The 16,158-nt window shown below is 35.3% G+C and overlaps 1 protein-coding gene across 1 annotated transcript in view; it reads left to right on the top strand.

Moving 5' to 3' along the window:
• The first annotated feature begins 408 nt into the window (after window positions 1-408).
• Ppef1 (protein phosphatase with EF-hand domain 1) overlaps window positions 409-16,158 on the top strand; it is a 65,564-nt gene continuing 49,814 nt past the window's right edge. Inside the window, exons 1-3 of the mRNA XM_027432575.2 lie at window positions 409-534; window positions 2,604-2,664; window positions 10,019-10,182. Of these exons, the coding sequence (XP_027288376.1) occupies window positions 409-534; window positions 2,604-2,664; window positions 10,019-10,182 (351 nt within the window). The remainder of the gene's footprint in view (window positions 535-2,603; window positions 2,665-10,018; window positions 10,183-16,158) is intronic.

The following is a 16,158-nucleotide window of genomic DNA, read 5'->3' as shown; positions in this document are numbered from 1 at the left end:
TCATATTGACAAAATAAAACAAAACAAATCAAACTAAAAACCAACCAGTACACCCATATTTCCAAGGATTTGTTTAGTCCATTGTTTCTAATAGTGGCAAGATACTCCATGGTATGTATTCACTGCAAGTCTACACTCCTTTTCTTAGTGACTGACAGCCAGGAAGTGTCAAGTTCAGGCAAACTTACTTTGAAACTTCTCTTAATGGCTATGACATCACTGTTCTCTGAGCTCTCTGAATGAGCGTTAACATTTTTTAAAAAGCATAAAGGTCAAACTCATTGTTTATAGTGTTCCTATGTTTTAAGAATAAGAAATTATCTGATTGTTTTTTGTTAAAACACCTGCTTCCCTCAAAGGGTATGTAATTGTTTTTCTCTGCTTTTCATATCCTGTGGGTCCACAGCAATGAAAGCTGCATTAGTCATCCAAAACTGGTACCGACGGTACAGAGCTCGACTGACGGCTAGACAACATTATGCCCTTGCCATCTTCCAGTCTGTCGAATATGCTGATGAGCAAGGCCAAATGCAGGTCTGTTTAGCAAGCATCTCTCTGTCTCTCCTCGTCTTGTTATTGAAAGAGTGAAACTGTGAGTCTGTTTGAAGCTGAGGAACCTTGATGAAATGCTTTCATAGAGGCTGTAATGACATTGTTTTGGAACTAGTTATTGAAAGATTGTGATTTGAGGAGATGGTATTTCTCAGTTTTGAAGTTTACATTTTTTAGAACAATGCCAGATGTCTAGCTAACTAATAAAAAACATCATCTTTTTCTATGTTTTGAGCATATTCTGTAATGGTAAATCAAGTCATTACTTTATGAATGGAAAATTTTTGTAAAAAATGGAAGTGGGAAGATTGAACACAGAGCCTTGTAGATGTTAGGCAAGTACTGTACCTCAGCCCATATCCTCAGCCCAGAAAGAATAGTTGTATTTGCATATGTTCATGTGTATGTACGTATAGGAGTGCGTGTGCACATCCATGTGTATGTGTGTGGAATGGGTATCATTCCTCAAGAGCTTGCCTTTTTTGAGACAGGATGTTTTATTGAGATCCAAACTTCCCAATAGGGTTGACTATTAGGGAAGTGATTCCTGGGGACCTTCTTAATTTCTGCCTCCCCAGTTCTGGGATTACAAGTGGATACCTCCCTGTTTGGCTTTTTTATATAAGCTCTGGTGATCAAACTCAGGTTCTCAACTAAGCTCACTCCAAAGCCCTTCACACAGGCTACTTTAAGGCCTTATAAATGGAAGGTTTTCCATGGAAAAAGCCTATGAAAGTTCTAAAAGAAATATGTGAATGTGGAAGTCCTTTATAAAACTGATGGCACAAATTCATAACTCTAGCTTTAATACTCACTAATAAAAATGAGTACCTTTTAACCCTAAAATGATCTTAGAAAGGTCTCCCATACAAACTTATTGAGTACTACCTAGAGTTTATCACATGCATGTAAAAGAAAATTAAGCATTCAACCAAACTCTGAAAAAAGATACATAGCAAACTCTGCATAGTGGTTCTTGGCAGGGACAAGGGTGCCAAGGGTCTTAAGAAAGACCTCATTTTCCTTTGGTACTGTGTAAAGTTTTAATGACCTCATATAATTATCAGATTATTGTCTTTAAAAATAACTAAGAAAATTTCAAAAAGAGTTAAGTTGGCAAATGTCTTTTTGGTAGCCCTTAAAATAATACAGATTAGGCCAGGCATGGTGGTGCATGTCTTAAATCCCATCACTCAGTAGGCAGAGGCAGAAGGATCTCTTGAGTTTGAGGCCAACCTGGTCTATATAGTGAGTCCTTGGAAAGCCAGGGCTACAGAGTAAGACCCTGTCTCAAAAATAAAAACAAAGCAAAACAAAACAAAACAAAAAACCCACCACCAACAACAACAAAAGAGACAGGTCATTCACTGTTACCTTAGTTTGGATTAGGAGCTCATAGTGTTGGCTGTTTTTTTTTTAAAGTTATTTGTTTATTTGTGTATATGTGTTTTGCCTTCATGCATGTCTGTTTACCATGTTTGTTCAGTGCCCATGGAGGTCAAAAGAGGGAATTGGATCCCCTAAGACTGGAGTTACAGATAGTTGTAAGCTGCTGTGTGGGTGCTGCGAATTGTACCCTGTTTCTCTGGGAAAACAGCCAGTACTCTCAGCTACTGAGTGATGTCTCCAAACCCATGTAGACTGTCAATTTAAACAGTATTAATTTTGCTATCAAAGAGATAAAAAAGGAGACCATAAGGAACAAAGAAGCTAGGAAGAACTATACCTTCTGGACAAGTCTAACTTCAGCCTGATCCCATGAGAAGTGTTTAAATGTGAAAGACATTGTTTATACCATGCATGGCAAGGAGGTGGAGGACTGGATTGTTACACTTCTGTTTCAGTGACTTATGTATGGGCAGTTTCCCAGGAGGAATGCATATATAATATCTATGCAGCTCAGTGTGGTGCTGCCCATCTGTGTCTCTTGGCATGTGCTGTAGCAGGAACATGAGCACAGCAGGAGAATAAGGACTTGCATAGAACTCCAATATTTGCTTCAGTGGCTCCTTAGTCTTTGTTAATGATTTATGTCATTTTATCTTGTGCAGCTGTCCAACTTCTTTTCCTACATGTTGGAAAACTATGGAAAGACACGTAAGGAAGATTCAGGTAAGCAAATAAAAGTTTAGCCTTTTAAGGTTATACTCATTCTTATTTTAAAATTATTTTTGTGGGGTGGGTGGGTGGATGTATGTGTGTGTGTGTTGGTGCAGATGAATTCAGAGTCAATGAAGGCCAAAAGAGAACAACAGATTCTCTGGAATTGGAGTTACAGTAGATTATGAGCCGTTCAGTGTGGATGCTGGGAACTGAACTCAGGTCCTCAGTAACAATAACATGTACTCCTAACTGCCAAACAATCATTCCACTTCTAAAGCATAGCTTTTGAAAAGCAGTTTTAGATACTGAATTGTCTTCATTATAAATATAAATGAGGATGGGAGAGCCTATGCAGGTAAAAGATGTTCACCTTTCTTGTCTGTGTGACACCCAGCAACTTAACTTGGTTCAACTTGTTTTTCCCCCTTTTCTCTGGATGGAATTTGCTAAATCAGCATTTAATTAAAAACAATCTAAAAAATTTGAAAAACAATATTCTGCATTCTTTTGTTAAATATTTTGTCTTGAACCACAATCTGTTGATACATAGCAGTCACTTAGTAATGAGGATCTTATGTTTACCCACAGAAGTTTTATGCTTGGAAACCAAAGTATTTTGAGTATTTCATGCAGTGGAGTCTAGGTGAAAATGATAGATCAACCCTAACCCTTCCCCTCTCTCTACTCTGTATGTCTTCTGTGTCCTAAATTTTTCCCCACAGTTCATACATCATGTGGAAAGTGGGACCTGTAAGAGCTGTTTAAGTTAGAAACCCTCCCCGCAATGGGTTCATTATTTGAGCAGTGGTGGCCTTATAAAACCTAAAACCTCACTCCTCTTCCTTGCACCTGCTCTTTTGCTGTGATGTTTTCAGTTGTGTTTTACATTATAGCATGAAGTCCTCATCAAATATTTCTCCTTCATCTTAGAGTTCTCAGACTGTAGAACCCTTAGACACATCATTTGATTTTGATGTGGAGACTGTGGGTGATTTTTATTTTATGTCTTATTCATACCTGAATTTTTTTAAAACCTGAAATATATGCCAATTATTTTTATAATTCCCTTTTAAAATGGCAACAGTTTCAGACTTCAGGTACATGAAAACTCATTTTAGTTTGATTTTTGTCTGAACCAGAATTTAAAAGAATCTAAAAACAACTGGGCCCATTCATAAACTTGTGTTTGCTCTAAATTATCCAGTTTGTGGTATTATATTATAAACTATTATAATATAAGGTACTTTCTGTGATGTGCTTATATCTTCTGTCTATCATCTATATAATCATTTTTGAATTGATGTAGGCAGTATAGGAGTTAAAATTATAATTATTCATAAGACATATATTTCTCATACTAAATAAAATCTGCCTGCTTCTTCCAAAGTAGATGCCAAACCTAAAAGCTATTTTAAAAAACACCATGGGCAAACCATTTTTAATTCTAACAACATGCAAAGTATTTAGATTACCACCCCATTATATGTGTATGCATGTGCGCACATGCTGGTGTAGTACAGTGTGTGTGTGTGTGTGTGTGTGTGTGTGTGTGTGTGTGTGTGTGTGTGTGTGCATATAGAGGTCAGCAGAGGATGTCAGGTCACCTGTTCTCTCTACCTTATCCCTTTAATATAGAGTCTCTCATTGACTAGCAAGACTCATATCTGTGGCTTCCGCCAGTGATGGAGTCACAGAAGTGTGCAGCCATACCTGGCTTTTTATGTGGGAGCATAGAATCCACATGGAGCCACACTTAAGCCCTCAAGTTTGCACAGAAAGTGTTCTTACCCACTGAGCCATCTGCCTAAACTCCTAAGAACATCTTTAAATAATCTGATAAATACTTTCTTCTAAAATTGTCTTCACACACACACACACACACACACAGAGAGAGAGAGAGAGAGAGAGAGAGAGAGAGAGAGGGGGGAGGGAGAGGGAGAGGGAGAGGGAGAGAGAGAGTTCACACATGTGTCTTGGCATGTGTGTGGAGGTCAGAAGACAACTTATAACTTGAAGGATTTGGTTCTCTCTACCATATGGATCTTAGGAATTAAACTCAGGTCATTAGGCTTGGCAGCAGGCACTTTACCCACTGAGCCATCTTCCCGGCCTGTAAATACTCTTTAAAGTGGTGAGAAGAGTGGTATTTTAGTGGCATGGTTTGAGCCAAGAACATATGTATGAAACTAGTGAAAGAATTTTTGGATCCATAGAGGCTTTCTGAGTGGTGGAATAGGCAAACCTGATGTGTGGGAACTGCATGGAAGTGGGTACTTCACTATTTTCTTCATTTTAGGTAGCTGCATTTTGAAGACAGTTGTTTGTGCTTTATGTTCTTGGTCAAAAATATTTTGGGAAGGAAATATAATAATGATGAAATGAAACATGACTTTCTCTGCTAATGATCTATTATTTCAATCTAGACTGACTTCATCAGAGTCACTTCTATGGGGCTTTAGAGCCACAGAATACTGGATTACATCTCAGAGATATTATTCAGATTCTTCATTTTTCAAAATCTGCATTTTGAAAAAACTTTGCAGATGATTTAAAAATATAGCAGAAAGTTTTTCTCAAAGAAAAGAACAGTGTTTTCCTTGAAATATAAAATACATTATAGAAAAGTATACAAATAATATATTACTGAAATTTTCTCAAAGAAAACACACCCAGAAAACAAGTACTCAGAACAAGAAATAAAACACAATGGTTGGGGATGGAGCTTAGTTGGTAGAGTGCTTACCTAGCATGCAGGGGCCCTGGGCTCCATCCCTAGCACTGCATAAATCAAGCATGGTGACACATGCTTGCAATGTCAGCTTTTGAGGAGGAGGTGGGAGGATCAGAAATTCAAGGTCATCCTTGCTACATGAGACATTGTCTTAAAAACCAAAACTATAGCCTCCAACTATTCATTATTAGAACCACAGAAGCCTCCCTTCTGCCTCTTCTAGTTGCAACCCAACTTCCACTGCACTATGGAACTAGTTTTGAACATCTATACTATTAGTTAATGAACTATGTTTGTTTTAAAATATATTTATATACATAGAAACATATAGAATAGATCTTGAATCTATTGTATTGATTTGTGAGATCACTGTATTTGTGAGATCATTCATGTTATTGTAATTAGGCATTCTTATTGCTGGATGGCATTCCATTTTACCAATACACTATAACTTATGCATTCTATTGTTTATGTATGCTTGGGTCGATTTCAGTTTGGCAGTGCAATTGTGCTGCTGTGCATATTTATGTACATGTCCCTTTTGGTGAACATATGTATTCTTCTCTTCGCTCCCTTTCTCCTCCTCCATCCTCCTGCCTCCCTCTCCTTTCCTCTTCACCTTCTCCCTTCTCCTTTTCATTTCCTGAGGCAGGGCTTTAGTATGTGTAAGGTGACTTTATCTATGTAGATCAAACTGGCTTTGAGCTCACAATCATCCTGCCTCAGCATATTGAGTACTGGAATGACAGGCTGTAAATGAAGGTGTGTCTTCTGCTTGTTAGTTCCCAAATACACACTCAGAGGCTTAATATTAATTATAGTTGTTTGGCCAATGGCTCAGTCATCTTACTGACCAGCTCTCACAATTAAATTAACCCATTTTGTTTATATTTTGCCACAATGCTAGTGGCTTGTTACCTTACATCTTGCTTCTCTGGCAGCTACATGGCATCTCCCTTCTTTCTCTCTGTAACTCTGTTTGGATTTCCTGCCTGGCTTTATTCTGCCTGGCTATTGGCCAAATCAGCTTTATTCATTAGCCAATAAAAGCAACACAGATTCACAGTATACAGAAGGGCACCTCACGTCAACAGGCATATGCACATTTGGTGGGAGGATTCCAGACAACCTCCACCTTGGTCTGTTTAACTGAAGTGCTAAGATCTTTTAGCAGCCAGAAAATTATTTAGCATTCCACTATGTAGAGACCATGTTGGTGATTGATTTTTGAAGTGCAGAATATCTCAGGGCATTTTGATTTCAAAGGCAAGAGGGGTCCTAATGTAGGACTTGTGCTGGCAATCCCACTACATCTTATGCAAAACTCAATTATGGTTTGAGTTTATGCAAAATTCAAATTACGCAATGCCAACTTATATTCTTGTTTTTCTACTTGTAGAGCTAAAACAGATTCATAAACTCTATAGAGAGTAGAGTCCACATACAAGTTCTCACTCTGCATTTTACAACAATTTCTTCCACAGTCAAAAAGGCAAAGTTGCCATAGGTTTAAACAGAGACTGGTGGGAGTGGACTGAGTCATATATATGCAAGCGTTGTTTAGACATTTCTTCTGCCTCCCAATCAGCCAAAATGTTCCCTTAGACCACAGAGTTTACATATATGTTCTTTAGGAATACCTGTATACATGTATGCATTTATATTTTTAATTTTTGTGATGCTAGAGTACTTTTAATTTTTTGTTGCTATGGTGAATAGGATATTTTCCAGCATGCTATCTTCCCATTACTTACTTGTAATATTCCATTAAAATTTTATATCCATATCTCATCTTGTGCATCTACTGAATATTATTAGTAGTTCATATATTATTATTGATATTTTTCAGTAACCTTTACCATGTACCATGTGTTTCAATAATTTATGTCATTTCATTTAGTATTTATGATAAACTAATAAGACATTGGTATTAATTATTTACCTTTTATAAGTGTATAATCTGAGGTCTTGAGAGTACCCTTCCAAGGTTATTCATCTCATCAGTGATATAAATGTGAGTCAAGCCTGTGAGATTAATCTCTGATCTGTATTTAATTCTCTTAACAGTTTTTGGAGTTTTTCTTGAGTTTAGTTTTTAATCACATCAACAGATTTTATTATTATATATTTTTGTATACTAGTTGCTGCTCTTGATCAGCTTCCTGTCTTATTGCATTGGTTAGAGATAGCAGAAGTGTATTAAAAACTAGTAAAATAGGTAGACTTTTTGTTGATGATTTAATGGAAACCAAAATCATGTATTTATTTAATTTAAAAATTATGTCAAGAACGTATCCTTCCATTCCATCTGTTTTAAAATCAAAAATTGATGATTAACTTTATTAACTGTTATTTTGGTATCCACTGAATTTAATATATGAATACTAATAATTTTGACCTAGATTTATGGTTGACTTTATTAACTGTCATTTTGGAATCTATTGAATTTAATATATGGACACTAATGATTTTGACTCAGATTTATAATTAGAAAACAAAATAACTATAAATGTTGTCAAATGGTACTTTTCCTTGTCCAGAAACTATGGGCCTTGTTTTCAAAGTAACATGTGGGTGGCATGAGCTGATATTATCTGTGTGAAAAAATTATGAACTTAAATGTTTCCCTAAAAATATACTTTTTCCCTCTTCCAATGAAAGAAAAGATCTTTGAGTTTTAATCACTGGAAGTGATGGAATTTACTCAGTATGAGCTAGTGGGAAAGAGGAAATAGCAGCATGAGTGAAGGCAAGGGTTTAAAAGTTACTTTCTTGTAACAACTTGTAGAGGTATCATTTAGTTGTGTTAATGTCTTATTATATTTAATTAGTTTAGATCCATATTCACAAAGTTATAAATCAAATATCTAAGGGTTAACTCCAATTAAATGTTGCACAAATTTTCATATATTGCTTGCATTCACTGAATTATCGTTTATTAGTTATGGGCCACAAGGAAAATATATGCATTAGAAATGTTAAAGCTTTCCAGGTGGTGGTGGTGGCACAAACCTTTAATCCCAGCACTTGAGAGGCAGAGGCAGAGGCAGGTGGATCTCTGTGAATTTGAGGCCAGCCTGGTCTACAGAGTGAGTTCCAAGACAGCCAGAGTGGTTACACAGAGAAACTCTGTCTTGAAAAAACAAAAACAAAAAACAGAAAAGAGAGAAAGAAAGAAAAAAGAAATGTTAAAGCTTAGTCTTCATATGTGATACACACTAGTTATTAGAAGAGAATCTCTGTTACTAATTTTCATGTTGATAAAAACCCAACAGAAGCATAATAATTTAATATAGATTTATATTTCACATCAGAGGCTGGAGAGATGGCTCAGCTCTTAGAGCTCTTGCTACTGTTGCAGAGGACCTAGGTGCATTTCCTAGTGCACACTTTGTAGCTCACAGGCTTCTGTAACTCCAATGTCCTCTTCTTGCCTCTGTAGGCACTAGACATGTATGTGGTGCAAAAACATATGTGCAGGCAGAAATTCATACACATAAACTAAAATTAAAATAAGTTAATCTCACATATTTCATATTGCATAGTTTTACTGAAGAATTGGCTTAGAGAAGTATTTTTTCATTCATTTATCATTAAACTTTTTAAGGAATAAGGGTCATTAAGTCTCTGTAAGGAAGAACTATATTAAGCTATTGATTTTAAAAGAATATTTTGTTTTGTGCTTGAAACAATTGAACTCTAGTTTTCATCACTGGCATTGAAAGAATGGACTTGGAGCTGGTAGGTAGCTCTTAGACCACATTGTTCAGGATAGTATAAACTTATGAGCCTAGCTCATCTTGAAAGCAAGGGAAAGCAAACTCTTGATGAAAATCACATTATAAGAAAGCATGGATAGAAGTTAGTATACAATATTGAGGCCAATTTGCAACTAGTCCTCTTGCATCTTTCTCTGCCTGAATTGTTGAGGTTTTTGTTCAGGGGACTGTTTCATGGGCAACATGGCAAGAAATGATTGTGGGTCTCAGCCATGCTAAATTGCCCTAGTAAATGGGCATTGCAGGCAGTCTGTTCCTATACAGAAATAACTAAGAGAGGAAGAGGCCTTTGGTTATTTCTGCCTATGGTTTGTCATTTAAGTTTTATCTGCTTTGTTCCCAAGAAAAAAAAAGAAAATCGCAGAAGAAACATTGTACATAAAGAGAGAAACAAATCAATTAAAGCTAAGTAAAATCCTCTGAAGTATTTAACAAGGGAAAAATTGAATGTTGCAGTTTAATTTTGTGTAGATCATGAATAGCAGCAGCTGCTTGCACCAAATGCAGTGCATTGTTCATGCTTTTAGCCTTGCTTGTAAGAGTCTGATAAGAGTGGACAAAAGAATTAGAGCTTCAACTTCAGAACATCAAAATACCTGACTGACCAGTTTTTCATGTGCTGCGTGGTCTTCTTCCCATTGATTATGGACTCACTGCTTTGGCAAAGCATGATTCCTGGAAGGGATGGTGGTGGTTACTGGCTTCAGAATCAATTATTCCTCATAGTTTTATGTGCTCTGTGTTGGCATTCATAACAGCACAGTGCCTTGCATGAGACAGATATTGAAGAGGGTTTTTTGAAGCATTATAATGTTGATTCCCCATCTTATACCTCTTTGCCTTTCCTTTTCAGCAGTAGTGACTAGACTCTTTGAAAGCACCATGCGGGAAAACAAGGACAGACAGGAATATGTGGGGTTGGTAGAAGTGCCGGACTCTTATGATGGCCCTCGGCTGCACTTTCCTCTCACCTCTAATGACATTGATTTACTTCTTCAGGCCTTCAAGCAACAACAGGTAACCTCAAGCAGAAACTGCTCTAGTTCTCCTTCACAGCTATCAAATGCATGAATGAAAATGCTGTAGTATGTATTTTCATGGGAAATGTTTTACATTGTGTGACAGTTACTGTCTTCATTTAACCTAATAAATAGATGTTTCCTTGGGTGTACAGTAACTTCCTCTTGATCTGCAAGTCTATAGCATCTCCCTTTTCATTTTCTGAGAATACTTCACAAACTGTAAAGTTTGTTGTTTAAAAATATATGGTTCAGCGATTTTAATGTAGTCACAAGGTTGTGTACTTATTAGCACTATCTGATTATAGAACATTTTTCATCATCTCTATCTATTATTTGATCTGTTACCCTAAACTGCTACTATTCCATTTTCAGTCTCTGTTGATTTGCCTATTCCAGATATTTCATATACATGAATGAGGATGTGTTATATTGGCTTCTTATATTTGGATTCTTTGACTAAACATAGTGTTTCTAATATTTGCCCTGTTGGAGCATATAGCAATACATCATTTCTCTTTATGGCTGCATAATATTTCATTGTATACTATACACTTGTTTACTTATTTATCAGCACATGGATATTTGAATGTTTTATAACTTTTGGCTGCTATAAATAATGCTTCTTTGAAAATTCACATACAATTTTATGGACATATCCCCATTCACTTTGTTATATATGTGCCTAGGAGAGGAATTCTGTGGTTATATAATTAAATCTATGTCTAAGTTTTTAGGTATCTGCTGAAGTTTTTCTATAAGTGGTTGAATAGTTTTAGGTTTCTACCAGCTATATATAAGGGTTCTACTTATTCCACTTGTTGATACTTATTATTTTGATTAATGCTTTCCTAATGTATGTGAAGTGATGTCTAATTCTATTTTGGTTTTATTAATTTTTTTGAGACAGGGTTTACTTGCTCTGTAGACCAGGCTGGCCTTGAACTTACAGAGATCCACTCGCCTCTAGTGGATGACATTAAAAGTGTGCACCACCATTGCCCAGACTAATTCTAGTTTTGACTGATATTTCTCTAATTAATAATGTTCAGTCATTTCATCTATTAGCCATTTGTATGCCTTCTTTGGAGAAATATCTATGCATAACTTTTGCCCGTTTTAAAATCAGTTGTCTTTTTGAGTTGTAAGAGTTCTCTCTAGATAGAAGTGCCTCATCACGTATATGACTTGAAACCATTTTTTCCCTTTCTTTGGTTTGTCTTTTCACTTTGTGTTTTTTTTTAATTTTGATATTATAATGTAATTATAACATTTCTCCCTTTCCCTTTTGCCTTTCCAAACCCTCCCATATGTCCCTCCCCACTCTTCAATTTCTTAGTCTCTTTTTCATTAATTGCTATTACATGCATATATATATATATATATATATATATATATATTCCTAAATATAACCTGATTAGTGTGTATAATGTTACTGGTTTGTATGTGCCAAATGGTCACTTTCTTGATAATGCATTTCTATATGCAAAAGGTTTACATTTTGTTGATATATATGTATATGTATACGTATATGTATGTATTTGCTATATGTGCTTGTATAATCCATTGCCAAGTTCAACATCATGAAGATTTCCCTGTGTGTCTTCTTCTAAGAATTTTATTATTTTTTTGCTATTGCATTTAGGTTTATAAACTATTTAGAGTTAACATGTAGTAAAAGAGGATGCAGTTATTTTGTTCCAGGTCTTAGAAAACTGTTGAGTATTTTGCCTTTGAGTTTCATGTTAGCTGCAGGTTTTTCCCTTGCTCATGTTGAGGACGTTTCCTTTTATTCTTAGTTTTTTAAAGTTGTTTTCACATAAAATACATTGGATTTGGTTAAATACTTTTCTTATGTCAACTGTAGTGATTGTGTGTGTGTGTGTGTGTGTGTGTGTGTGTGTGTGTGTGTGTGTGTGTTCTTTCATTCTATTTAGGTCTTAAAACACATGGATTAATTTTTTATCTTCATCACATGGATTAATTTTCTATCTTCATTCAACCTTGTATCATTGAAATAAATTATGTTTGGTCATGATGTGATTATTCCTAAAATATTGTTGGATTTGGTATGCTGACATTTTGTTGAAGATTTAAAAATCTCTATTCATAAGAGATAATGGTTTTTAGTTTCTTTTCATATCCTTTTTATTATTTTTTTGCTTTACTATCAGGTTAATGCAGGTTTCATGGAGTAATTTAGGAAGTATTTCCAATATGTTTATGAAGATTTTGAGAAAGATTAATAATTCTTTAAATGTTTAGTACACTTCATCAATGAAGTCATTTGGCTTTGCTCCCCCTTCCAAGATTTATTTATTTTTATTTTATGTGCATAACAGTTTACCTTCATGTATGTGTGTATTCCGTGTGTATACCTGGTACATATGGAAGTCAGAAGAGGGTATGAGATCTCCTAGAGTTGGAATTATAGACAGTTGCTTTTTCAAAAATCTCATTTATCTTTACCATAATCCTTATTTTGTCAACTGCTAGCTTTGAGTTCAGTTTGTTTTTCTAGTGCATGAAATCATTCTTTTCTATTTGTTTCATTTTTATTTTTTATGTGTGGGAGTGCATCATACCCACAGAAATCAGAAAATGGCATCAGGTCATTGGAGTGACAAGAACTGGAGTTATATATGAATGGTTGTGAACCATCATCGTCTAGGTACTGGGAACCAAACCTGGGTCCTCTGCAAGAGCAACATGTGCACTTGACTGATGAGCCATCTCTCCATCCTACATTAAAGCATTCTTATATTAATGATTTAAGAGCCTTTAAAAAATACAGCTATATATTTCTTTTTGAGCATTTTTTTGTATTCCATAAGTTTTGATATGTTGTACTTTCATTTTTGTTCATGTCCCAATTTTTTTATAATTTGTCTTTTTTAGCCCATTGATTAAGCATTTATTGTATAATTTTCACATATTTATAAATTTTCTAATTTTGCTACTGATTTCTAGTTTCTTTTCATTCTGAAATCTACATGATTTCAACCTTAATCTGTTTAAATATTCGGAGGCTTATTTTGTGGACTAGCATCTAGTCTGTCCTGGAGAATGTTCCGTGCATACTTAAGGTAAATGTGTAGTGTTCTTTTGCTGGGCAAAGTGTTTTATAGATATCTGTTATGTCTGCTTGTGAACAGTTTTGTTCCTATAGCTTATGTTCAGTTTATGTTTTAACAGAGATTGCCTTAAATACCAGAAGAAAAAAAACAAGCAAGAGAGAAAGAAAAGGGAAAGTAAAGTAAAATAAATTTTGCTTGGTTTTTTAATATTTCTCTGGAAAGATTAGACCTTGGAGTTCCCTACACCACCCTTTTCTCTGACATCATCCCCAACCCTCATTCTCAGATAAGCACACTAGATGACATATCCCAGAAATCAGAGTGAACTGGAAGGGGTAGATTGGCTTTTCTGGAACTGAAGCAGAGTTTTGAATCATCTAATTCCTAAAAATGATTTGAGATCATACTAGATAGCTAGTTCTTCTGGCCATCTGCCAACAACAAATTTGAATTCTCTGGGAGAAAATAGGCCTAAATATTTTTATAGTTTTTCATATAAAATGTCCAGAACTCAGTTTAAATATAGCCAGGCCTATGAGGACATAAAATACATGAAATAAAATTGAGGCAAATAACAATGACAAAGGAATTGTAGAGTACTTAAATAACTACATCATTAAAGTCAGAGTTAAAACAAACACGGATAGTGTGTTCAAGTAGATAAAATATGCAACATTGATTCAAGGAACCATTATAGACATGCTTGATAATTCTGGCTCTATAAATATGGGAAAATTATATTAAGAGAAGAATCAAGGTTAAGCACAGTATATAATATATTTTCATTTGTAAAAATAAACCAAGAAACATATATTTAATAGTGAGATAAATTTCATATAAATTTGGTCATTTTAACTATTTCAAAGTATATTCTTTGGTGATTGTGGTGGTCTGAATGAGAATGACCCCTGTAGGCTCATATATTTGAATATTTGGTCCCCTGTTGATGAAACTATTTGGGGGAGATTAGGAGCTATGTCCTCATTAGAGGAGGTGTGTCACTTGGGGTGGGCTTTGAGATTTAGAAAGACTTGAAGCATTCTCTCTGCCTAGTTCCTGTTGATCGAGGAAACCTGAGCACTCAGCTATTGCCTCAGTTCCCCACCTGCCTACTGGCTGCTATGCTCCCTGCTATGACAGTCATGGACTCTAACCCTCTGGAGCCATAACCCCCTAATTAAGTGCTTTCTTTTAGAAGTTGCCTTGATCATTGTGTTTTGTCACAGCAATTGAAAAGTAACTAGGATATTGCTTTGAGTATATTAAAATGTTATGCAACTCTTACCACTATTTAGTTCTAGGAATTTTAAAAATATATTTATTTTTCAGTATTCGGGATTGAACCCATAGCCTTGTATATTGGGCAAGGGTTCCTATTTCCCAAATGTTTTTTGTCATTCAAAATGAAACTATACTCATTAGCATCCACTCCCTTTTCTCCAACTCTCAGCTCCTAACAGTCACTAATCTTGATATGTCATATGAAGAGAACATATGTGGCCTTTGGTGTTTGGCTTCTTTCATTTGTCATAATGCTTTCAGAATTCATTCATGTTGTTACATACCCCAGTGCTTTATTCCTATTTTTTAGCTTAATGTACGGTTGCTTTGCATGTATAATATCATGTTTATTTAAGGAATTAAACATTTATACCTACATGTGAATATTAACATATGGTTATATTAATTTTTTCTTCTCATAAACAAAGAATATTTTGGGGAAAGATACTCAAAACATTATCACATTGGCTATCTCTGGGGACAGAGATTGAGAGACAAAGGTCTGAAGAAAAGGAAAAATAATTTTTCATTATTCCACCCTTTTTTAATTATTTCAGCCAAAAGAATGTGTTGTTTGTCATTTAAAAACTACTTAAGCCAGTCATGGTTACACATGCTTTTAATCCTAGCACTTGGAAGGCAGAGGCAATAGGGCCACTATGAGTTTAAGGGTAGCTTGGTCTATGTGGTGAGTTCCAGGCCAGCCAAGTGAGACTCTGTCTCAACAAACAACTTAAAGCAGAAATAAGCCAGGCGTGGTAGCATATGTCTGCATCACAGAACTTGGAAAGAAGGCAGAGACAGGAGGATTGCTCCAAGTTCAATTCTAGCTTAGTCTACATAGCTAGTTCTAGGACAGCCAATATCTCTCTTTGTCTCATATCTCTCTCTCTCTCTCTCTCTCTCTCTCTCTCTCTCTCTCTCTCTCTCTCTCATACATAAAAACACATATACACATTAACACACACACACACACAAATGCACACAAAGAGGAAAATATCCTTGCAAAGTAGAAGTTTCTTGGTTGGACACCTTTATGATAATGTTAATACTTTGGTTAAGTGGTTCTTTTATCTGATATATTTATAAAAGTAAAAATCAACATTTGAATAAACTATTTTGAATATTTAATATTTTGGTTGTAAACATAACAATTATAATCCTGCTGATATATAGCTTTCTTTTTTAAAGGTTTATTTATTATGTATACAGTGTTCTGTCTGCATGTATCCCTGCAGGCCAGAAGAGGGCACCAGATCTCATTATAGATGGTTGTGAGCCACCATGTGGTTGCTGGGAACTGAACTTAGGACCTCTGGAAGAGAAGCCTAACCTCTGAGGCATCTCTCCAGCCCAATATATAGCTTTCTAAGCAAGTACTAATGTTAACAAGATTATTTTAACCAATCTTAAGGATGCTCAAGAAAACTATATTAATATTAAGAATTTTCTGTTTACAAAATATTTTCAGTGAAATTTGTTAACATTTGAAAACAAAATGAAGCTAAATACATCATTAGATGCAGTTACTCTGATTAGTGGTACAATAAGCCAGAAGAACTACAATTGCACATTAAACCATCATTAGAAATCTGTAGATTAAATGTACAAACAGA

The sequence above is a fragment of the Cricetulus griseus genome, chromosome X (genome assembly GCF_003668045.3).
Source record: "Cricetulus griseus strain 17A/GY chromosome X, alternate assembly CriGri-PICRH-1.0, whole genome shotgun sequence".
NCBI lineage: Eukaryota > Metazoa > Chordata > Mammalia > Rodentia > Cricetidae > Cricetulus > Cricetulus griseus.
The sequence above is the reverse complement of the archived record's forward strand: the minus strand, read 5'-3'. Positions and strand labels throughout refer to the sequence as shown.